This window comes from Henckelia pumila, chromosome 1 (assembly GCF_033568475.1).
Source record: "Henckelia pumila isolate YLH828 chromosome 1, ASM3356847v2, whole genome shotgun sequence".
Classification (NCBI taxonomy): domain Eukaryota; kingdom Viridiplantae; phylum Streptophyta; class Magnoliopsida; order Lamiales; family Gesneriaceae; genus Henckelia; species Henckelia pumila.
Genome location: NC_133120.1, coordinates 90,723,379 through 90,747,581, shown reverse-complemented (window position 1 = coordinate 90,747,581; position 24,203 = coordinate 90,723,379). Strand labels below are relative to the sequence as shown.

The 24,203-nt window shown below is 33.2% G+C and overlaps 2 protein-coding genes across 2 annotated transcripts; one reads left to right on the top strand and one right to left on the bottom strand.

The window, feature by feature from the left end:
* Positions 1–463: 463 nt before the first annotated feature.
* On the top strand, positions 464–6,884 carry LOC140874608 (histone deacetylase 5). Its single transcript, XM_073277926.1, has 14 exons — positions 464–670; positions 1,301–1,502; positions 2,089–2,235; positions 2,361–2,473; positions 2,790–3,001; positions 3,786–3,850; positions 4,061–4,231; positions 4,412–4,498; positions 4,724–4,847; positions 4,918–5,039; positions 5,204–5,397; positions 5,628–5,757; positions 5,906–5,970; positions 6,460–6,884. Exons 1-14 carry the CDS (start codon positions 474–476, stop codon positions 6,623–6,625), a joined length of 1,995 nt encoding a protein of 664 aa, XP_073134027.1. The 5' UTR covers positions 464–473; the 3' UTR covers positions 6,626–6,884.
* Positions 6,885–11,505: 4,621 nt separating this feature from the next.
* LOC140875714 (uncharacterized) lies at positions 11,506–22,693 on the bottom strand. Its single transcript, XM_073279487.1, has 26 exons — positions 22,435–22,693; positions 21,116–21,277; positions 20,063–20,228; positions 19,865–19,981; positions 19,654–19,781; positions 19,398–19,557; positions 18,459–18,526; positions 17,978–18,076; positions 17,768–17,883; positions 17,070–17,244; positions 16,872–16,982; positions 16,707–16,785; positions 16,472–16,615; positions 16,274–16,387; positions 15,040–15,161; positions 14,893–14,975; positions 14,683–14,807; positions 14,474–14,591; positions 14,121–14,258; positions 13,225–13,321; positions 12,993–13,109; positions 12,537–12,629; positions 12,352–12,457; positions 12,087–12,229; positions 11,912–11,989; positions 11,506–11,832 (listed from the first exon to the last, which is right to left on the bottom strand). The coding sequence occupies exons 1-26, from the start codon at positions 22,597–22,599 to the stop codon at positions 11,689–11,691; spliced, it is 3,168 nt and encodes a 1,055-aa protein (XP_073135588.1). The 5' UTR covers positions 22,600–22,693; the 3' UTR covers positions 11,506–11,688.
* Positions 22,694–24,203: the final 1,510 nt, after the last annotated feature.

The following is a 24,203-nucleotide window of genomic DNA, read 5'->3' as shown; positions in this document are numbered from 1 at the left end:
AAAAATTTGAAAATTTATAGACATTAATAATTTTTGTTTTGGTTGCAAAGAAAAAGATGAGTGGATTAAAAATTTTTTTTTAAGAAAATGAGAAATATGTGAAGATGAAAACATATACGTATATTTTGAAGATAAGAGAGTGTGAGACACAGAGTAGAAGAGGAAAATTGAGAAAAAAAAATATGTGGTTATAAATTTTAAATAATCCATTTAAATCTTTATATTAAATCAAATATATTTTTTGACAAATTATAATTGTGCGTTAGACATTAATTTCTATATGTGAATAAATTTCTTGAAATTATTATAATCTATTGACATTTTGAATAAATTTAAACTTTTAAATGCAACTCACTTTATTTTTGAAACTCGACAAAAATCTAATTTGAATACAATTTGAATAAAATTTTAAAATCTACCAAAATTATTAATAGTCATAAAATCTTCGGAATAGCCTACACCCCAATTTGAACATGGAGCCAGACGTTGGGACTGAGAGTAGTTTGAACGGAGGAAACACCGATGACCGTCCAGTGCGGCGTCGTGTGGGACTTCTCTACGACGAAAGAATGTGCAAACACGAGAACCCAGATGACGAGTACCATCCGGAAAACCCAAATCGCATTCGTGTCATTTGGGACAAGCTCAATTCCTCTGGAATTTGTCAAAGGTGATTTCTTTGTAACCCCTTTGTTTCTGAGTGATCATGTTTACGATATGAAACTGTGAGATGGTCTGTACGAAATCTGAGACCCATGTTTTTTGGTGTCCTTTTTCTTTGGGGGTGGTTGACGATTTATCTGAAAACCAATTGAAAGAATGATTTTTTATGGCATTTTCTGGAAATTGATTGTTGAGTATTTCTCCAAAGCAGAGTGTTTCTTACACTGTGATCAGACGATGCTTTGTGATGGTTGTAAGTTCTGTTGTTTGAAGCATAACGTTGATTGCTGTTTTTTTCTCTGGATTTTTAGTTCGTGTCGTATTTTTTTTTTCTCTCCTCATTTAGCCTTTATCGTTCCTCTAAATTCTCACCACCCATTCCCTTTTCACATTTTCTATGGGCAGTCAGAAATTCAAAAATTTGAAAGCAAAACGCGCCAAAAAGGGGAATGCTTTACTTTTAATATTATCTTGCTGCTCTAAATTTGGTCATCTACTTTATTAAAAATGTAAAATTGCTTTCTTTTTAGCAGAATTTGTTTATGGTTTTTTAGTGAAGCCATATTTGCCCTCGACAATGAAGTTAATGTTTCTGTGCTCAATAAAAAAAATTTGTATCAATGCTTGCCGATTCCAGATGTGTAATTCTGAAAGCAAAGGAAGCTGAAGATAACTCTTTAGCTTTGGTTCATGCCAAAAGTCACATTGAGTTGATCAAGAATGTTAGTTCGAAATACTCAGGCTCAAGGAGAAAAAGAATGGCCGCAAAATTTAACTCCATTTATTTCAATGATGGCTCATCGGAGGCTGCTTGCATTGCTGCCGGTTCTGTTATAGAGGTATGCCTCTTGGGATTGATCTTAAAAAGAAATAATCCAAGATTCTTTTATTGTGTAGCTCATACATTGTTCAAATGAAGCAAGAGAATGTATCTAACATATGTGAGAAAGGACAAATCAGTTGTCAGAAGATTTGGACCTTCAATGATGTTGTAGTCTGTGATGTTTGAAATTTTATGGTACATCAAATCTAGGTTTTGTACTCAATTACCAGTTAACTATTCGGAATCAGAATCTTGAACTTCTTTATCAACTTGGGTTCAGTTGTTTGATTTTTTTCTTTTCTTTTTTGTTTTTCCTATAATGATGGTCTGCTGTCTCTAAGAACCTTACTTTGGGATCAGATGCAAACTTTGTATTTGTAAATATGTGGTGAGTCTGGGTGAACATCTTGTCCTCTAAATTTCCAAATTTAAACCTTTATTATTACTACTATTATCATTTGTTATAAAAAATATATATAAATAGTTAAATACCTAAATGGTTGATGCAATTTTTCTTTATATATAGATAACTGTTAGTTATTGCTTTGTTGAGATGTGCATCTATGATTACATGAAAACTCCGTAACTTTTCTTTTCCGTAGGTCGCAGAGAAAGTTGCTAGAGGGGAATTGGATTCTGGATTTGCTATTGTTAGGCCTCCTGGACACCATGCAGAGCAAACCGAACCAATGGGATTTTGTCTTTACAACAATGTTGCTGTTGCTACAAGTTATCTATTGAATGAAAAAGTGAGACCTGTTTTAGTTTTAATGGATCATTCCGTATTTGTAGATTTTTTTAGAATTTACTGCTTTCGATGCTTTTTATCAGTAGATTGATTCAACTCATTTGAGTCGTTTATTAAATATTGTAGCCGGAGTTGGGTATCAGCAAAATTCTTATTGTGGATTGGGATGTACATCATGGAAATGGAACTCAAAAGATGTTCTACGATGATCCTCGAGTACTTTTCTTCTCTGTACATAGGTGTGTATATCGAAAATTTCAATCTCAATTTCTATGATTGTTCTCAAAAGCTTAGATGTGGAAATGATATACCATATGCTGCACTGGATAATTACTTTTCAATATCATATAATTAATTATATTTCACAAAAAATTGCAGTTGTTTACCTGTCCTATTAGGAGCCCTTAATCTTGTTGATCTTCACACTTGGCAATATATTCATATGCATTTTCTTATTGGATCAATATACTTGGCCCATCAGAGATGGACATTTAAAATTGCTTAAATGTTGTTTCTCATAATGGTGATAGTATTTTGAATGTCTATTTGAATTAGGCATGAATTTGGGAGTTTCTATCCAGCCGGTGATGATGGGTCATATTTCATGATTGGAGAAGGACCAGGTTCCGGGTATAACATTAATGTTCCATGGGAGAACGGGAGGTGTGGAGATGCTGACTATCTTGCTGTTTGGGATCATATATTGATTCCTGTTGTCAAGGAATTCAATCCTGAAATGATAATTATCTCAGCTGGGTTCGATGCAGGTTGACCGAAAAATTGACTGTTTCATTCATTTAATGATCTCTTGTAGCACTTCTTACTCCCTTTTCTGTGCTGCTTTCATGTTTTGAACGCCGTGCTCAATAAATTGATTTATCAGATTTATCTATCATCTTGAATGTATCTTTGATCTTACAGCATAAAGAAGTATAGTGTTCTTGGAGTTTTCCTGAAAAACTAATGTAATTTCGCAATTTGAATTTGAACAAAAAGGGGCTTGGGATGTCATTTATTTAATTTTTACAAGTTAAGACTCTTTTTTCTAGATAACAGATAACCGAAGTTCATATTTATTGTTAACTTAGTAAAATTGTATTGCACAAAGGTGGCATTCAACCTTACACATGGATAAAGCTACTTTATAAAATTTGGGGTGGTAACATTAACCTTCATTTTTTTTGTATTGCGACTCTGTGAGCTAGACAATTTAACATGATCACTATTGCACATAAAAAATTTAAAGGAGCGAAAATTTTCTTTCCTTTACGGTTTATAAGTGAATACATCGGCACATACTAATGTATTTGAAATGTGAAGCTACACCTGATCTAAACTCGAGTTCTGCTAAGTTCCTTCCTGGTTAAATTTCTATACGGATAGATTGCATGGGTTCTTGTTCACATTCCTTTGGTCATGGAGCTCATGCCACCTGATTAGAGTTGTATTCTGTTTTTGCTCACTTTTACATTGGAGTTCCTTGATACGCTGTGCGATTTTCTTAAAATATGGCTGTTTCATAATTTTGTGCTTGTAATCGTGATTGTACAGCCATAGGTGATCCTCTTGGGGGTTGCCGAGTTAGTCCGTATGGATACTCGATCATGCTTGACAAGGTTAGCACTTGAACATTTATCATCTGAATCAATCAATAAATAGTTCTCACACTCTCTCTGTTTCGTCTACTTTCCGAGTATTACCACAATTGGATATAAGGGCCATTTTTTCTTCTTCGCAATTTCCCCAGAATCTTATTTCATATAATTGTAGACTAAGATTAAAAGGATTGGTTATTTACCTAGTATATTCTGAGATGCCTTCTGCAGTTGATGGAGTTTGCGGGGGGGAAAATCGTCATGGCACTTGAAGGAGGATATAATCTGATTTCATTGGCAAAATCTGCCCAAGCTTGTGTCGAAGTATTGCTAGAACACAAGCCTATAACAGGGTCCTTGGAGGCTTATCCACTAGAGTCTACTTGGCGTGTGATACAGGCAGTAAGTGTTTGTTCAGATTTTTTTTTAAAATTATTTATTGGTTGAATGTTTTATATTTAGAACTGTAGGTGCTATGTTATTGTTATTGTTATTGTTATTGTTATTGTTATTGTTAAGCTTGGGTTTTTTTGATTTTTAAAGGCGAAGCTCAACATTTTATTTTATTTTTTAAAATCTCAGATATGCCAGGAATTAAATGAATATTGGCCAACCCTTGCTGCAAATCTAACTGAGACCGTGATAAGCAGGAAAACATCTTATATCGAGGTAAAAATTTTTTTACCTTCAATATTGATGATTTCTTTTAAACATATTTGTTGTTTCAGCATCTAACTCAAGTGATGCATTAAGCTACAATTATTAGTTGTATCAATTTTTCTCCCTTTTTTGTAATATCTTTTACATTCTTCAATCATGAAACAGAGAAACTTTTACTCTGTTCCTCCATTATCATCATCACAGAGTCGTCTTCTAATACACTAAATTTTGCAGATCGCTAGCTCTGATTCTGATACTGAGGATGAGAATAGTCTGCACACTGTTACGGCAGAACTTAATTTCGTGGAGGATGTTGTACAACCCTTTTTTAACCTTAAAGTAACTGAAGATGGTCAAGGTAGTAAACATGTAAATATTTTTTCCGTGTCAAAAGGGTTGCTTACGTAGATGAAATTTACTGTATGTAGATAAAGAAGCTGTTACTGTGCCTTCTTGGAGATCAGAACTTTCAAAAATAGACATTTGGTATGCTACGTACGGATCAAACATGAATGTGTCAAGGTTTTGCTGCTATATCGAAGGTGGACAGGTAGACTGGTAGAGTACGTAGCTGCACTTGTTTTGAGCAGTCCCTTTTTTTAGAACTAAAAATGTCTTGCTTGAGGCAGACTAATCATTGTATCTTTATTCGAGTTTCTCATAGGTTGAACTTGTTTTTCCCGGTTTGTTTCACTTTTTGTGCTTGATTTCCAGATAGAAGGAATGCGAAAACAGTGTGTTGGTGCAATTGACAAAAGCCCGTTCAAAGAGATTATGTGGAAAACTTTCCCTCATCGATTATTCTTTGCCCGTGATTATACTGCTACATGGGGTCCCGGAGGTGTTGCTTTTCTTGATCCGAAAAGTAATTCAGAGGAGAAAACTTACATGTGTCTGTACAAAATAACGTTAGTTCCACATACATTTTAAGCCATCTTATATTGATATCATCAAACATTCCAAGAACTTGCTAGTCCTTATCACTAACAATCTTCAACTGCAATCTGCGAACTCAAATTTGATAAGACGGCGTTTAAGTACTTGATGCCGCGCTCTGTGATGTTTTTGTATTCCAGCTTTAAGATACTAAAATTAAATTCTAATCAGCAAATTATCTGCGGTTTTTGGCTTTTTGCAGGCTTGAACAATTTAATGACGTGTTTTACCAGGAAAATATTTCCAGCAACGACATGAGTCGGCCCTTATTTGATTTTACTGCTTTGCAAACTATAGAAACCAAGAAGTGCATTTCGGTGGAGTTTGTTCAGGTATGTGGTGTAGGGCCGGCCTGTAGGGCACCTAGGTGACTAGGTCAAAATTTATACTTTCATTTCAAACTATTTGCTCACACATATATTCATGACGTCTGCTAACATATTTGCTTACACCATCATTCTTTCATTCTCTTTCACTCAGAGAGGCTGGTACCATAATATCGTCTACTTGGGGAAGGAGAATGACGTGCCGATTCTGACAATGACGTAAGTATTTGTACATTTAGGTACCGTTTGGTTCGAGGATAGGATAAACAGTAATTTGATAAGTAATATAATGTAATATAAAATAAATAAAAAATGATAGTTAATATAGTATTTGATTTGATTGATAGATTATAGTTTATTTGATTTGATTGATTGAATTTTATATAAAAATAATAAATTATCATTTTGTCCTTTTTAAGAATAAATAAAATATAAATAATATTATTTATAAGGGTAATATAGTAATTTAAATTCAACGATTTGATTGATATAAGATAAATGATTAATGATTTGATTGATATAAAATAAATAATTAATAGATGGATATATAATATGACGAGAAGAACGGAGTATTGGATAGGATAAAATATACCAGTATTAATTGTACTGGTACCATACAAGCCCTTAATATATTTTGTGCATCTTTATGTTTTATCCTCGAGCTATTGCAGTTCATTTCTTACATCTATCATATGGTTCTGAATTCAGGTGCACGCTTTCAGACGTTGATAATTTCATGTCTGGTGTGTTTCCCATCAATCCACCTAGCAAAGAGTACACGAACACGTTGGTAAAAGGATTGGCAGAAGGAAATCAACTCACAGAAGAGGAAGCCCTGGCATACATAAAGGAAGCATCCACCAAAGCATTGTGATTTTCATTTAGTAAATCACTGGTTAAATTTTTATTATTTCCTGTCTAGTTAGCTTTTGCCAATATTTGAAATGCCATCATTCATAGGATGGACATTGATTTTGGCCAAAATGCCTTTTTTTCCCTGAATTAGGCCATCTTCTGTCATTGCTGCTTTGACAGTAACATTATGGATTGTGTAATTTATACTGTATATAGAGGTTGGTTTTGAAGTTGTGGTAGCTTTGGGAATTGGAATGGAAGGTTTTCTATCTCAAAATGAATGCTGTGCCAATTAAATTTACATTTACTGCTCTGCGTTTTACTACTTGCAAAGCATTTGTGAATGGATTTCGTTACTTCTTTATTCCATTGATCCAAATACAGTAAGTTGACAAGGAATAATATCTGTCACAATAGTTTGATGTTGTATAAACCAAAGTCTTCTAGTGAATTTCTTCTTTCGTGAAAGAAGGGAGACGTAAAAGCAGTTTGCTTCGAACTTCCATATATCTTGTCTTATTTACTTCAACTGTTTATGTATTTTATCATTTGTGCCTATTTGAATATAAAGATATCACAAAACATTTGGACTGTTTATCCGCACTATTTTTGTAGGTCAAACTATTTTTGAGGATAAAAAAAATAGTCTTAATAGTTAACACTAATAAGATTGCTCGCGCAGAGTTTGAAAAATCATAAGTGTGCATTCACCCTCTTGACACATATTCGATCCTAACAAGTGGTATCAGAGCGTATTTTTCTTTAACCACTGATATATTTTATACTCATAATAACATCTGCATTTAATAAAATCCCTATGTTCTTTTGAGAAGATTATGATGACTGAAAGATTCGTATGCAGACACATCTTTCAGCATAAGATGATGACATGTGGTATGTCATCGAGTATGGTCCCATGAAAATCACCAAAGTCAATATCGTCTCAGCTATGTCAAGTGGTGAACCTCAGATTGTTGAGAAGCACAAGTCTGAATCTACCACTGAGTACAAAAAGAAGGCAATCTTGATAAAATGGTCAAATATATCTTTTACAAAACTTTGGACAAAACTATGTTCAACAAGATTAAGATGTGGACAACCGCTAAAGAAATATGGAAATAGCTTACTTAACTATGCGAAAGAAATGATAAACCAAAGAGAATAAGCTCACGGTGGCAATCTAAAAATATGACAATATCAAAATAAAGCCTGGAGAAACTATGATTGAATTTGATGAACGATTTAGCAGCATCATATGTGAACTTCTCACTCTAGGTAAAGTTTATTCTAATCGAGAAATTGCTACGAAAATTATACGTGCTTTGCCCAGGGAATGTGATGTGAACACTGTAGCAATGTGAGAGTCTAAGGTCATGAGCCAAATAGAACTGCACGACTTATTCGTTGATCTAAAAACGTATGAATTTGAGCTAAGCATTCGCACCGAAGAAGAACTGTCCATTCCTCAACCAACAAAGGCTTTGGCTGCAACTGTTGTTGCTCCAACAACCGAAGAAAGATCTGGAAAGAAGACCGCCGAGCTAATCAGTAATGAAGCTATGTCTTGCTTTGTAAGAAAATTTGATAAATTTATGCGCAAAAATCAATCTAAGTTTACAAAACCCTACAATAAAAAGGACCATAGAAGTGATGGTCCTACAAGCTTTAATTGTGGTAAACTAGGGTATTTTGCTGCAAATTGTAACAGGCCAAGAAAAGAAGTAAAGAAGTTTTTTGAGACAATCCACAGATGATAGAAAGCACTTCAAAAAGAAGAAAGATCAAAAAGTGCTGATGGCCGAAGAATACAAGAAATGGGATGATTTAGACTCAGAATCAAACAGACATTTCTGAGAAATCCTCCGGTGAAAGCGAAGATGAAGGTTCAATGCTAAATGGCTAATGTAGAGATGGATAATGAAGAGCATAGTGATGAGATATTTGATTTTGGCTCTTCTAAATTTACTCGTGAAGAATTAGTAAATGCATTACATGAAATGACTAAAAAATACATAAAACTCTCTCGATCATTCGAGGAAGTAAAAACAGAAAATGCTAAACTCAAAGATAAGTAAAGTGAATCAAGTTGCTTGCAACGAAATGAACTTTACAATCTTAAGGTAAAGCTAAATATGTTGGCTACTAAGAATGATATCATGAAAAGAATGTTCCAAGCTATGTTAAATGAAAATCAAAAGTTACTTAAAATTATAAATTCTTGGAAAAAATCTTCTGTTTCACTAAGTAAGATGCATGATAATAAAAAACAGTCAGGCGATAAGACTGGCCTGGGTTTTCATTCAAATAATTGCACTGTTACTGAGACAAGTTCTCAATCGCAACTGGAAAAGGGCAAAATAAATACGATAAATTTTGTAAAATCCAGTAGGATATATGATCATGGCATGCCTAAGATTAATACATATCAGAAAATATCTTATGAGAACAAAGCTAAGCATAGAAGACTAGGTTATGAAGAACCTAAGAACATTTATTTGGAAAAATTTGGTTAAAGCCAGGACCACATGGAACCGATCAGGGTAATCAGTCAAGTTCCACCGGGTCACGGAAAAAATCAGACCACTCTAGATCAAATGTTCAAAGGGAAAATCAAAGACAGTTCTTTAATTGCAGGTCAGTTTAAAAGAGGTATAGACTTAACAATAACAATCAAAGGTCTACACAACATGTGGTTATATCTAGAACAGTGTATAATATGCAAAAAGCTAACAAATCCATAAAATTTCTGAATACACACACGATTAGACCTTTTAGGATAATTCAAGTATGGATTCCAAAAAGAATAATCCATTGGGTACCAAAGTTTTTTTTTTTTTTTTTTTTTTTGGTGACAGGTTGGCAAGAACAAAACTATTGGAAAGATCACTTGGTATCCAGACATTTGGTGCTCGAGGCATATGACTGAAAATAAAGAATTGCTAATTGAAATAATTGAAATCGAAGGTCCAAAAATCATTTTTGGTGACAACTCTAAAGGTAAAACCGTGGATAAAGATCATCAATGTATTGCTTGTTAAAAATCTTTGTTATAATTTGATTAGTATTATGAGGTATAAATTTTGGGTTCTTCGACGAGGAAAATTAATTAATATTCTACACCAAGAAAAGGAAAACAATTTTTTAATTGCCCGCTTGTTCTCTCTTGAGTCTCTTCCAAATTTCCAATTTTTTTATAGTTTAATATTTCAAAAAATAAATCATAATTAATAATATGAATGCCCTATAATTGTTTAGCATTTATTTTTGGCAAATTATATTTCTTTTCATCGATATTTATGGAGTGATTGGTAGAACTCCTACAAAATATTTCTTAGCTTTCTAGCTGCATGAAAGTGTTTGTGAATGTTAAATTAAACTTCTACAATTTTTACCCAAAAACAAACAAAAAATTGATTTTTTTTTTGGCTTCTGGTTTTTTGTTTTTGTTTAAGGTATAAAATTACAAGTTGACATTTATACCATTAATAAACTTATCATATTACGTAATTACCCTAACTTCCGTTGACCTAAATTTTCTCCTCGTTCTTCACGCCTCTTCCCAAATCAGCGGTGTCAGAGGCTATTTTCTCTTGTATACTAGCATAATCGCACACACGCGTTGTGTGGGTATAAAATCATATAATATATTTAATATTGTATGTTATGTATAAATATTATTTTTTCGATAATATTTAAATTTTTTTATTTATAAAATAATATAAAAATAAATTTAAAATGTATTTATCAATTTATCTTATCTATAATGTTTAGTTGAGAAAAATATGGAAATTTGAAATACCAAAATTTCAAAAAAATAAAAGTAAAAGTGTAATATTTATATCACATAAGGACAATTTTGGTAAATAAAAAGATAGTGTCTAAGGGGAAGATTCTTTATATATAGGGAGAGATTAATACAAAATTGTCATTTTCTTATATTTTTATTAATCTTATAAAAATTTTGTCATTTTTTTATTAATCTTATATATATTTTCAATTATTCATGTTATAATAAAAAATAAAATATTTTGGATACAAAATTCATAATATAATAATAATAATAATATGTAAACACATTTTTATGGTGTGCTTATAAAAAATTAAATAATTAAATTAGGTAATTGTTGTCATTTAATTAAAAAATTAAATTTGGAAACAATTATTTTGCAAACACTAAATTTTACCTTGTATTACTTTAAACTTTTATTTTCAAACACCGTTCCTCATCAACTTCAAAATAATCTCTACAATACTCACTTTTAAATAAGTAAAAACTCACCAAAACACTCCTTTAATTCTTTGAAATTTGGGATTTTGATATTTTATGTCGCTCGAATTCAATGTTACATCAACAATTTCTTGGAAAAATGAATAAAAAAATCCTAAGTTAATAAAGAGTCAAATTCGATAATCCAAAGAATCAAATCCTTGAAAATACTTTAATTTCAAAAAAAAAATCCTTGAAAATACAAATATCGAGACAAAAGAAATACAATTTATTCTTTATTTTTTAGCCGAGTCCCAGATTCATTCATTATTATTTTTAAATGAAACCATATTCAACAAAGGTCTCAAATTTCATTTGCAGAGTAGTTCAACTTAGAAATTAAAAAGAACGATTGATTGAAAGGAATGGTTTTGTTTTCTTTATGTTTTTTCCTTGGCCCTTCCCAATAGGACCCTGAGTTGAAAGGTCATATTCATCTTCACGCAGCCATTTTTGCTGCAACAAAGGAACCAATCCTTGTTTTCTTTCACCCACGATTCTCACTGAATTTATGGCACTTGATGAGGACCTAATTCTTTTATCATATGTCACGTAGCTTTAAAAATCAAATAACTTTCCAGAAATAAAAGCTTAAAAACAAAAACAAAAACAAAAAAAGAACCAACCAACACTTCAAAAGTATAAAAATGCTAAAAATTACGTACACAATATTTATACATGAAAACTAATCCCAAAAATAACTCAACAACTCTCCTACACTTTTTCTACTTCAAAGGGAATAAAATCCCTAATAAACTTGCAGCTTCTGCAAAATGAGCGCAAACCTCTCTCTCAAAATCTCGTTGGGCTCACTCTTAAATACGTTTGGATGTACACCTCTTTAGTATTGGGGTCTTGAGAAGATGAACACTTTTTATGAATCCTTTACCCAGTTTACCCATAGATTGTAGCGAATCGAATAAATTGTCATCTTCTGAAAACTCATCTCTTCGCCTTTTCTGAAATCATATAATTAAGGGTCAACAATGAAATAGTCACATTCATGAGAGACTCAACAATGAGAATCATGAGGTATACCTTTGAAACGAACGTGAGACCAACAGCATCGCCTCCCAAAGAATCATACCACACCTTGAATACATTTGAAAACTCTTTCTGCATAAAGGAAGGCAGAAGAATAGATCTCAAATTTCAGTATAAACAGTGCATTGATACCACTCGAATATATGCCATTAGCAAATATGTTACTAGCCTCGATGTCCGCTACAAGACATTTAAGTGGTTCAAAGTTCACCATCAGATTATTCTTCAGTTCCTCCGAGCTTCCTTCCATGTCCTGAGACGAGAAAAAGGGCAGGAAGGTTTTGCTAGCTCTCCCGCATATCACATGCCACCCTGCTCATGCGACAAATTGCAAGATATGTTCCAGTAGAAGGGAAAAAAGGACAAATCTAAAAATTTATGGTATGGATACGTAGACAAGGATTGTGCTGAACATAAATGTGGAAAAAAAAAACCTTGCTCGACTTCGGATGGAAATAGAAGGTGGTGTGGATAAGGCAGTTTATCCCTGTGAAGAAGAATCACAGCATCGTAGTTGCTCAGAGGCGTGCGGAAAAGACACTGCAGGGGAAACGATGCACCATTCTAAATAAATGTTGCACAAAATAGATGATATCATTAAAAAATAGTGGCCACCTACTTGCCATTGGTATGGATCAATCTGATTCTGCATAATGATTCTGGTTAACAATTTTGAACTGCTGGCCGTATATGCTACCAATCTCCTCAGCTCCTTATATATAAAATATACATATGTATCAACACCCAAGACAATGACATCCAAAAGTAATAAATAGAGTGGGGCTAATTGTATTCACACCCCCTGTGAAAAGTCTAAAAGGCATAAAACACCATGTGTAAAATTAATAGTATGTTAGACCCTATATTTTAAAAAAATTAGCATAAAAACCCCTATGAGAGGGTATAAATGTGCCCGGGTTTGTATAACACAGGGGTGAAATGTGCTACATTTTAAAAAACTGAGGGATGCATTAGCCTATTAATATTTCTTAGGGGGTTTTATGTCTTTTAGACTTTTCACAGGGGGTGTAAATGCAATTAGCCCAAATAGAGTCTGTCATTAAGAGCTACTCACTGCCGCAGTCGGTCTTTGGCTGGTCCAAGTTTCCGATGCCTTGTCGTATGCAGTAGCCACAAACATAGCTGGACCTGCATTCTGGGACTCCTCTTTTCTAGTCGACATGAAATTCTCCTACACAGCATAAATATGTGACCATGGTTTCAACACGACGAGTTCTTTTGTAGAAAAGGAAATTAAGAAATAAATAATTATCCATTAAAATCAGTTTTTAAGTTGCAGCACTTACATTAATTTCTTTGTCATCATCAGGAGTCAAATCACCATTGATGTCAACAATCAATGGAGAAAAACTCCAATCATACTGCGATAATAATCTTAGGAACCTGAAAGTAAGAAATTATTCTTCACGGTGAAAACAACCCCAAAAAAAAATTAACTTCTTGTAAAATCAAACTCAATGAGAGTCATTGGGGTCATCTGAACTTAAAGTCATTGTAAAATAAAAACTAATACAATCAAGCATCATTTTTAGCTAATCAATGAATGAGAAATGTCAGAGTTGAGGTGGTGGATTTTAGAATATTATGTCTGCTAACCAATAATATCAGCAGATCCGATTTAATATTTCTAGCTAGAAAATAATACGACCCCATGGATAAGAATTCAGTCTTCCCACTTTAAATCAAAGATGCAACACCGAACTCACCAAGAAAACAAAATAAATTGACAACCTATCACTTCTTTCTGACAACCTCCTCTATAATATGATGCAATGCGCAAGCATTTAGACTAAAAAGATAATACAATGATAAAATATCTAGAAACCCACAGCCAACTTTAAACTACATACAATTACCAACACATAATGAGTCTCCACTCATAATCAGACATAGTGAATCTTTCACATCATCAGATGGAAGTTATAACACTGCAGAACATCACAATGCTATTAAGCTAAAGCCAAATGATAAAATAAATATCCAATCACCAAAAAGTTTGAAAGAGTCAATCAACAAAAACCAGCAATTTAGAAATATATGTTAGTTGCATTGAATGAAGTTTGACTTAGCAAAAAAGTTGACAAAAAATCAAAACCCACCTGAGATAAGGGGGAGGGGTGTTGGAGATAAATAGAAGGACCTGAATCTTTCACACACACAAGCATATGAGAAAGAAATTAACCTCAGAAATCCAGTTATTCGGGAGCATGGAGGTCTGAACGGCAAAGGCTTCAAAAAGAGATGGGCCACTAACAGCTCAATGGTCTCTTCTGAAAATGCATTTGAAAAAAGATGTGCAGATATCCAGCGTTTTGCAAGTCTATAAGACAAAGAAAAGAAAGTGTCAAAAGTTCAAAATCTATCTTAGTTTAAAAGATATTCCTTTCCAACTTGTACTTCCTTTTCTTCACATTTGTTAATTTCTTTTAGTTTTTTTTTTCTTTTTTTTGTGGGGGTTGGGTGGGGCCGGGAGGGAAGAGGGAGGGTTGGGGTGGGGGTGGGGTTGAGTATCTCGCAATGAGCCCAAATTCTCACCGAACAACTTCCCCGTATATAGGAAAGCGGCCTCGTAAACCATTAATCATGCTAGAATGTTGACTGAGAAGGAAAAGATCTTTATCCGAAGACATAACCCCCTTCTTTTGAGCACCACCTGCAAATGAAAAAATCATTCTCAACTTCCTACTATATAGAAAGTTACTGCTATGAAATAGGAAGATGGTTAGGAAAATAGAATCTCTTACTTTTTCGATTTGCCAAGCTTAATCCTCTCTCATGCAGTATTTTAAGGCGAAACGCATATCCAGACATGAAAACATCAACATCATCTTCTGTAGCTGAACATGAAATCCCAAATTTGTCCTGAAGGCTGTAGAGTTGTGCGATTAGATAAAACATATAAACACTGGAGTTTTGACAAGAAAAGAAAAAAAAAAAAACATAGCAAAACCAACCTCTCCGCAATTTTGAGGAGAAATGCTGATTTAGTTTTCTCTCGTGCCTGCTCATCCATTGGCCAGTTTCCAGAACCTTCCAACTATAAGGAAGTAAGAAGTTGTTCTTGAAAATAATTGATAAATAACTAATTATCCTCTGCTCACCTGAATCAAGACCGCAAGTGATTGTATACAGGTAGTGTATTCTTTCTCTAGTTTAACACGGATGCCTTTTTTATGTGCTAATGGATGCGGAGAGGGAGGAAGGACAGATGTCAACCTAAAAGCTGCGGTATGAGTAAGTATAAAGCTAATCATTAAGTGCAAAGCTTTGTGCTGAAACAGACAGTATGAAGGAGATCATTTATTCCCAATGAAGAGGCTTCCCAAGGTGTATAATGTATTTGACTTAATACAGATTGTTAAATCAAAAGATGTCACAATTAAAAATAACATACATTCATCAATCTCACACCTCTTCATCATTCATGAATTTTAGATAACTGTACATTTGTACTAGAAATTTAACCTACAAAATGAACAAAGCACCTTATCCATTATATCCACTCAAGAAACATTTACAATTTTCCAATAACTGTTCATTTTATGTTTTGGTGGTTATAGATCAACAGTTTCGTGACATTCTTCGAAGTTGTTTTATTTTCAGAGCCGATTGAGACAGTGGAGCATATCCATTAGAGCTTAGCGGAGATAAGAATTCTACATCTTGACAGGGAATACAAAAAACTCTCGTTGTGTGCTTTTCAGAAGTAAAACAATAGGAGGATTAGTACACAGAAATCATAAACTTGTCAATAATAAATAAATGTTATTAAGGCATCTGACTAATAGTTTGGCTTCTTGTGAAGTTAATAACAAAGCAGCAAAAATTATTGCAGGATGGTATATTTGCTAAAGAACCAAACATGAAAACAAATGGAAATAATTGTCATTGTTGGAAAAATGCGGCTCCTTGGCAACATTCTTTACTAAAACTATGTAGGAAGTAAGAAATATCAGGAATGTTAGCAAAGCTGGCCAGTCCTCAGCCTGACCTCAGCTGTGGGCATGACGAGGACTGCTCATACCAACAGCAGACATTTTAAAATTCAGTTTAGCATTGGGTGAAGATTGGGCCATTCTGAATTGCATGCCCACTCAACATATCAGCTTTATTTTCGCTATACAGAACCTGATGTTAGAAAACAAATTAGTTCCTTTTAGTTAAACTCTGCCACAAGTATCTACATTTGTTCAAAAAGTATTGCTTAAGGCAATAAGTGGTAAATGTGAGAGGAAAAAACCAGTTCCATAAGTCGATGAGTACAGCATCAGCCCAAATTATCTAACAATGCTAGCGTGAGAGAAGGTGGAGGGTATTAAAAATTGAGCAACAAACCTGAGTCTAGAGGCTGGACGCTGGATATCCTGAGAGGAATGTCATCAAGGAGGCGCAATTGCTTTGACAGATCATCAAATGCCTTCAACAGATTCTTAGAAAATGATATAGGATCTGCAAGTCATGAATCCATATCAGTGATTAATTTTGTTTGAAAAGAATCTACAGAAAACCATCATTACAGAAACAAATCCATACCTCTATTGCCAATGTGGAGCGCAAAATCAAGTTGGTCTACTATAGACAACATATTTTGTTTTGGAAGGGAGAGATGCCGCTGTAGAACATGCTCAGTTATTTCCTTTATAACAAGATGCTTTTGCCATTCCTCATGCTCCCACACTAATAATTAAGGTTGTGAGTGAGGCGTTTTTTTCCAAATTACCATTAGCATCACGCAGCAACAAAGTAGAAACCAGTAAGCATTCCTTACCTGCAACTTCTGCAATTTTACCATCACGAAACCATCTCAGGGTAGCCTTATCCCCCCAGAACTTTCTAAATGCTAGAGCCTATTTCAGTATTTGTAACCGTTCAGAAATTGATCAAAGCTACATAAATACACATAAATGTAATGAGGTACACAGAAGTAAACCACCTTATCTTTGTCTTCAGAACTAGGACCCACGATGGCCTGTTTGAATGCCTCTCCCACAGAGCCTATTGCAATCCCAATAAATAAAGATTCTCCATCCGGCGTAGATAAACCCTATAATTAGAAGAAAAAATACAAATCCATCAACTCATGACATAAACTTCAAGCATTGCTTTAGATAACTATTTGTACACATCATACATCTTCAAAATTGCATTCAGAAGCAGCATTCCTCCAGATTACTCGAATCAGCTTAGTTCTCCCCGTCAATGCTTGATCTATGATATTAAATACCTTCTGCTCGTATGATCTCCAACATTCTTTATCCAAGCAAAATCCAGAAACATGAATATCATGATTGGCCTTCAAATTTAATCTAAAAAATTCCATGTGTGAGACGAGCATCTAGCACATGAAGTAATGGGCAATTCATACAATCTTATGCATCATAAGAAATCCTAAGTCAAATATTTTTGTGGTGCATTGAATCCTCTTCCACTGCTTTATCAACTCAATGGTAAAAAGAATAACAATCAGCACATTTCTGAAAGAAATTACCAACTTTCACCTTAAATAATCTCTCTTTTATCTTTCATCCATCCTCAAAGAAATCCATGTAACATTTAAATAAAGTTTAATGAATATTGTCTTTCTCACTAACAGGAAGTGTTTGAAAATAAGCAAGCATACATTTACAACTTCTTGTCTACTAAAAGCAAGATCTGTTAATATGCCACAAAAGTTTGTTGAATTTTCAAAAATATAAAATATTCTCCCGTCACAGGCATAGGGTTTATATATTGTTGTTCATAGCTTTCAATTAATTAAATTAAATTAATAAAAATGTATTAATCTGTCTCTCTCACAAACAAACACAATTACATACAACTACAATGTACCTTGTGCAGTAGTCATATTTGGCAGGAAAATCAACATCTGTCATAAAGATCTCATCAAAACCCGCATCTTTACATTTATCAATGCAAGTAATTGCCGCAGCAGCCTCATCGCGAAGCTAAAAATAATTACTTATTGTTAACCATCTACGAATAAGTATGGTCAATCTGATGACTGTATGATGGAGAATGGAGATCCATAAAAGAGATTACCTCTTGGAAACCACTCAGCGAGACCCGAAATGCCATATTGTATCTAGCAAATGAATCACAAATGTTTACAGGAAATAACTGCAATTGCTTCCATTTATCCTGTGATTCCAATATTGAATTAACATACAGGAAACAAGATAATATTAAAAGCGTGGGAATATCGATGTCAACATCAAGATCCTATACTAAATTCAAGAGAATTGTAAAGGTTAGCTGTAACATATGATGGGTAGCTGAAGAAAGGGAAACCCATCATGGTTTTCTTTAAACAGATACCAAGTTTGCTGGCTGATGAGATATGCACCAAGGTCAAAGTTCAAAAAGACATTTCGAATATACAGCTCAATGAAAGCAAGTTAATAACTGCAGGCCATTTTTTTGGAAATTAGAGGAAACTCCCCACTTGCTAACAGATATGAGAAATGGAAATTATCATAAAGGTAGATCGAACTGAAAGAGACATAAACAATGAGTGTAGTACCTTGTTCGGAACACTATCTTCCCCATTGGGCTGAAAGAAGAGTCCAGTGTCCCATAGTTTTGAATTGGCTGAAAACAAGATGCTTGTTATGTTAACAGGAGATAATTTCAATAGGTAACCCATCCTAGTGGTTGTCAATGGTATCACACTTCGTAACATCAAGATGAAAACCCTAGATAAGATCAGTCTGGTGTTTGCGCAAAAACAAAAACACACTTGGTACAAAAATTTCAACGAATAAATGAATGATCTTCCCAATCTAGATGTTCCACCCAGTTTCTTCAAAAGTCTTGGCGGAACGAACGAAAATTTGACAAGAACTACCTTGGCAAGTTGTCTTGACAAAAAGAATGCAGTTAAACTACAGGAAACACTTTACTAATTAATCAAGTAACATTACTTACAAATGTAGGTAACTACTGAAATAACAACTATGCTTTATGACCCAAAAAAAAAAGAAGGAAATGACCATCAACATTGAAAAAGGAGTAAATGAACATCTCAAGGAAGATTTGCAAAAAAACATTAAAAATTCAATAAACATGCATTTAAAGGCAGAAGGAAAATTACTAAAACAGAAATGCCAAGGCATTTTATTATATTGAACATCTGACAGCCTCAGAAATTCATGGCATATCATTCACCAAAGTTGAATAGGTGTACAAACCCCTATCATATCCACGAAATCATAAGGGAAATTCACAGGACAGAGCATCTCAGGCATATATAATTGCCAAAACATAAGATTCAAGTTAAAGACAATACAACACATCCAGAATTAGTATAACTATATCAGCAAAAGATGGTAACCATAATACTACCACAACATCAACAAAATTATTTTTTAAGGATAATTCTGATTCCTGAAACTACCTTACATCTACAAAGCTTACACAAAAATGTGTATGACGCATGAGGCAAAAGGATATTCACACATACCAATAAAGTCCAGGGTGATACGCAAAATCTGAATAGCATTCATTGATCTGTTGATGCGATTTTTACCGGACTTTGAGGCGAGATATGTCATTATGATGGTGATCAGAAATCCACTTAGACAGTCATGAACATATAAAGAACTTCGCTTCCGAGCCCAAACCTACTTCATAACACAAATATAATATTCCATGCGAAGGAACAAAACTACTATTAAGCAAGAATAAAAATGAATACAATACTATACAGCTCATCATACTTTGATCAGTAGCAAAGCTTCTCCTAGTTCCTTCCATCCAATGAAAGTTTTCTTGACGCACTCTGCATTATCTTCAATAAACATGTCCTCCAAAATACTCATGTTGTAATTTGGAGTAGCTTCTAAATCTTTATGATATTAAGGTTGCATTTAGTTGAAAAGTTCAACAAAACTCAAAGATGACAAATATAGCAACGAGTGAGATTCAAACCTTGATTCATGGCGCGGATGTTGTTCCTCGTCATGTCCAATTTTGATACCTTGAACAAAGATGGTGCTGTAGGAATTATTTTCACTAAAAATCCAACGTCCCCAGATAACCTTGCAGCTGATACGTTCAAGACGTTTAAGAAAATTAAAGGATAATTATCAACAAAAGCAGAGGAGATTAAGTATAAGAAATTAAAACCTGAATAAACAACCAATATAGGTTTCCGCGCCTCATTATGGAATGTGGACCATCTCACATCTTGAATTAAAGACGAACATTTCAAATACTTTTTGATCATGCAAAGATAAAGAAATCTTTTTGCATGGTAACGATGATTGAGATAGTCTTTTTCATGAAAGACTTCCTGTCATAAAAGAAATAAAAGATAAACACTTGATGTAAAGTATTGCTAAAACATGCTTTGTCCATTACATTATGAGATAGTTGCGTCTCAGAACATTTGATAAGAAAAACAACTCCATACCACAAAACTTAATAGACAATAGACAGGGGGTTACTTCACATGTTCATGATCATAAAATAAAACCGCGCTGTTAAAGAAACTTGCTGCTGTTAGATTGCTAGTAGCATCTTCTCCATATCAATCTAATCCTTTCACCTTCCGGACCAAAATATTAGAAGTTAGAGCACAATTTTTTGAGATTCTATTTTAAAGGAAGCACAAAATATCTCTTTCAATATTTTCAAAAAAATGTGTTCTTTCGTAAGAATGGCAATCCATAAGGTCATTAAGCATTTAGCAAAAAATGGTGGCATAAAAACAGGTGGGCATCAAGATCAGTTTTGCAAAGCATTTAATAGAAAAAGCCAAACACAAAACAGAATGGTAACCATATGTGAGTCACAAACAGATTTGTAACAGGTCTTAAGAACCTGATTCCATTTTAAAACCCACTTTCAATTTTTGGATAATTTAATAATTATTAAAAGAAGGGGCCAAGCAATATCAAGTGTAGTAATTTCACCAAAATAAAAACATTAGAGATTACAAATCTCACAAAACCTGAGCCCAGACAACCCCAAGTTTATAGAATGATGCCAAATCACAAAAACAGAATCCTCACATGAAACATTCAACAGAATTCTCACTTATGTCTTCCAATCAAAATCAAAACACATACTTATGTTTAATCAATCGATAGTCAATGTTTTAATAGCTAAAGATAATCAATCAAAATCAAAACACATACTATATCATTATTATTTCAAACTGTAAGTAGGAAAAATTACCTTGGGTAACCTGAGAAAAATATCTACGTTCACATCCGGCCTTGCAATGGATTGAAATGAATAACTCCCCCCAATTTCTACAGAATTGGGCTTCCTAAACTTAAAGTCTACTTTATCGGCACAAATATCACGCACAAAGCCTGATGCAACAGCAGCCGTAACCTACCACAAATAGCAAAAATTAAATCAAAATATATTGGCAAATTCCAAAGAAAGGAAATCACAAAACGCAGAAAAGTATTTCTAATAAGAAACAAAATCTCCAAAAAAATATAAATCACCAAATAAAAACATTAAAAAATTCGAATTGATGACTTTAAAGACTTTAATAAGTTTCAAAAAGCGTATTTGGCTGAATGATGGAGTACACTAGTAACAATTTATTGGGAGAAAGATTTCGTCATTTTATCTTTTTTGTTTGAATTCATATCATGTAACAGTCACTATTGGTCAGATAACACATGCCCAAATTTGTTCACATTCACCTGATGGCATGCAAATAAAGCAAACTCAATATTGTAATATAAATAAAGTTTGATATTTGTGTGTGTTGTATTATATCTTATGCTACTTTATTTTTTAAGCTAGGGATGGTCATTAGTATGATTGATTTTTTTTTTTTTGAAATAAGTATGATTTGATTATTGATAGAAGAATTGAATTAATGGAATCAATTGAAAGTCTGCCAACCAAATTCACCAAACTGATTTTACAAAAACAATCCAGGTGAATCTGTTTAACTAAATAGATCAAATAGAAATTCTGATTAAAAATTGAAGAAAGAAAGAAACTCACCCCAAATGTGGTTTATTCATTTTGTTTGACTTTGAAAAAATTAATGACAATCGAATCAAACAGAGAAAAAAAATGTATCCAACAACTATCTAAAAAAATTATTAGTTAGTTATCTAAACGATTAAATCAGATTGCGAAACTAGAGTCTTAAGGCTGGGCTGGAAAGGGTTTGGTTCGAAGGTGCGTTATACTTCCTACTTCAACATTAAAGTCGACATAAAAAATCTGGAAACTATCTACCGATTAAAAAAACTATCAATTTTTTCTGTAAAATTTTCGGTACTTTTTTCCAACATTCGACTTTTTCTTTTTCTCTTTTTCCTTCTTCAAAATCTGCAAGTTCATATCTTTCCATTCTCCGGCTAGTTGTTTCACATAATTATCTTTCAATCTTCTGAGTATTTTCTCTTGCAACAAACTATCGGTTACCTAAACCTTTCCAGGACAGAATCAGCGAACAAAAACTTTTCTAATGGTAGAAGAAACCGTGAAACTGGAAAACGAGAAACTAAACTCGAACGTACCTGAATATCATCGGGAATTCCATCTATAGCTTCTTTGATCGATGAAACAACATCATTGATAATTTTAGTATTGGAAGGAGAGTAGTCGAGTTGCAATTCCTTCAATAGCTCCCTCAACTTCAAATTCCTCGAATCGGTAGAGTTTTTCACCGCCTCGGAAGCCATATTTCCGTTCTAGTCTTCCAGACTGCGTTTGAAATAGCACAAGTGAGGGCCAACCCGAAGGTTTAAGGAATGTGTGTGTAAACCCTGGAGAGCCCTCTTCTCTATTTTATTTTTTTGTTTAGAAAAATGTTTATTATACAAATATGAAATATGTTAACTTCAAATTTGAAATTTTATATATTTTTTGAATAATTTTTTTTATTGGTAATCATACCCTTTAATTATAATACCACATAATAATGAACGATTTTTTTAAGGGTAATGAACGGTTCTTTAAATCAATAATGTTTTAAAAATTTGTTTGTACACTATATTTTAAAATATTGACAAATATAACAATAATATTTTGAGTTGTTATAATTTAGAAAGATTATTTTAGGATTTTATGAGACTATTAAGGAATTTACTAAAATTGATTAAATGGTAATATAGTCAACTTATAGTAGAAAAATAATTAATGGATTGTATGTAACAAAAATTGGAGTGTCAATAACATTTTCAAAAAAAATCATATTAATAATTCGGGAAAACTGCAATTTTGGTCATTTATATTTGTCATTTTGCGATTTCGATTCTTTATGTTTTTGTATTTCAGTTTTAGTCCTGCATGTTTCGATTTTTGGCAATTTCAGTCCTTTTTATTCGAAAATTCTTATGTGGCACTGTACACGTCAGCTCCACATCAACATTGCATTGGTGCTACATCAGCGCCACATCGAAAAAATGACTAGAATTGACAAAAAATAAAGATAGCGGACTAAAATTGAAATCTGAAAATATAGATGACCGAAATCGCAAAGTAACAAAGATACAAGACCGAAAAAAGCAATTTTTCCTAATAATTCTAACATGTATTAACAAATTTACATTACAACATCTTTCAAACGTATACATATAACCAAATGATAGGTTAAAAACCCTAGTATAAATTGCAATAACATAGAGGAAATCAGAATGTCTCGAATTGCAAAACAAACAGATAGTAAATCATTTGTCAAATCGTAATTATATTCAGTAAAAAACACATCAAATTTTATAAATTCTTAAAAAATCAAAATGAAAGGGTGACAAACCGATCGATAGTATAGTGAAGTGCTCGCAAATAAATGTGGTTAAAAGGTGGCACAACATATTTTTAAGCTTCACAATTATTTTCCCCGATTTGATTTTTGTTGGTAATTAGATTTTATATTGTTTGCCTGTTTGGTACGGGATTTTTAGAGTTTAGAATATTTAATAGATTTTGGTTCGTGCCGAGGGTTTCAAGTCAATTTGGAATTAGAATCCATGGTGTGGGCCATACATTTGAAGCGTGGATGTGGACGTGGATCTTTGTACATATAAATTTCTTAATGAATATAGTCATGTTTTTTTTTTCGACTCGAAGGTTGCATTGTATTTATGAGAATGGTTGACCTAATCCATGATGCAATGAAAAATAATGTTTTAGTCATTAAAATTAATTTTTTTCAAAGATTTGGGTCAAATTGGAAATCAGTCTTAGAAAATTGACTCGCGATGATTGTTTTATATATATATATCATCTAATATTTAATATTAAATTATCAGGCATTATCTTGCATAGGAATTTCAAATAGGTATGT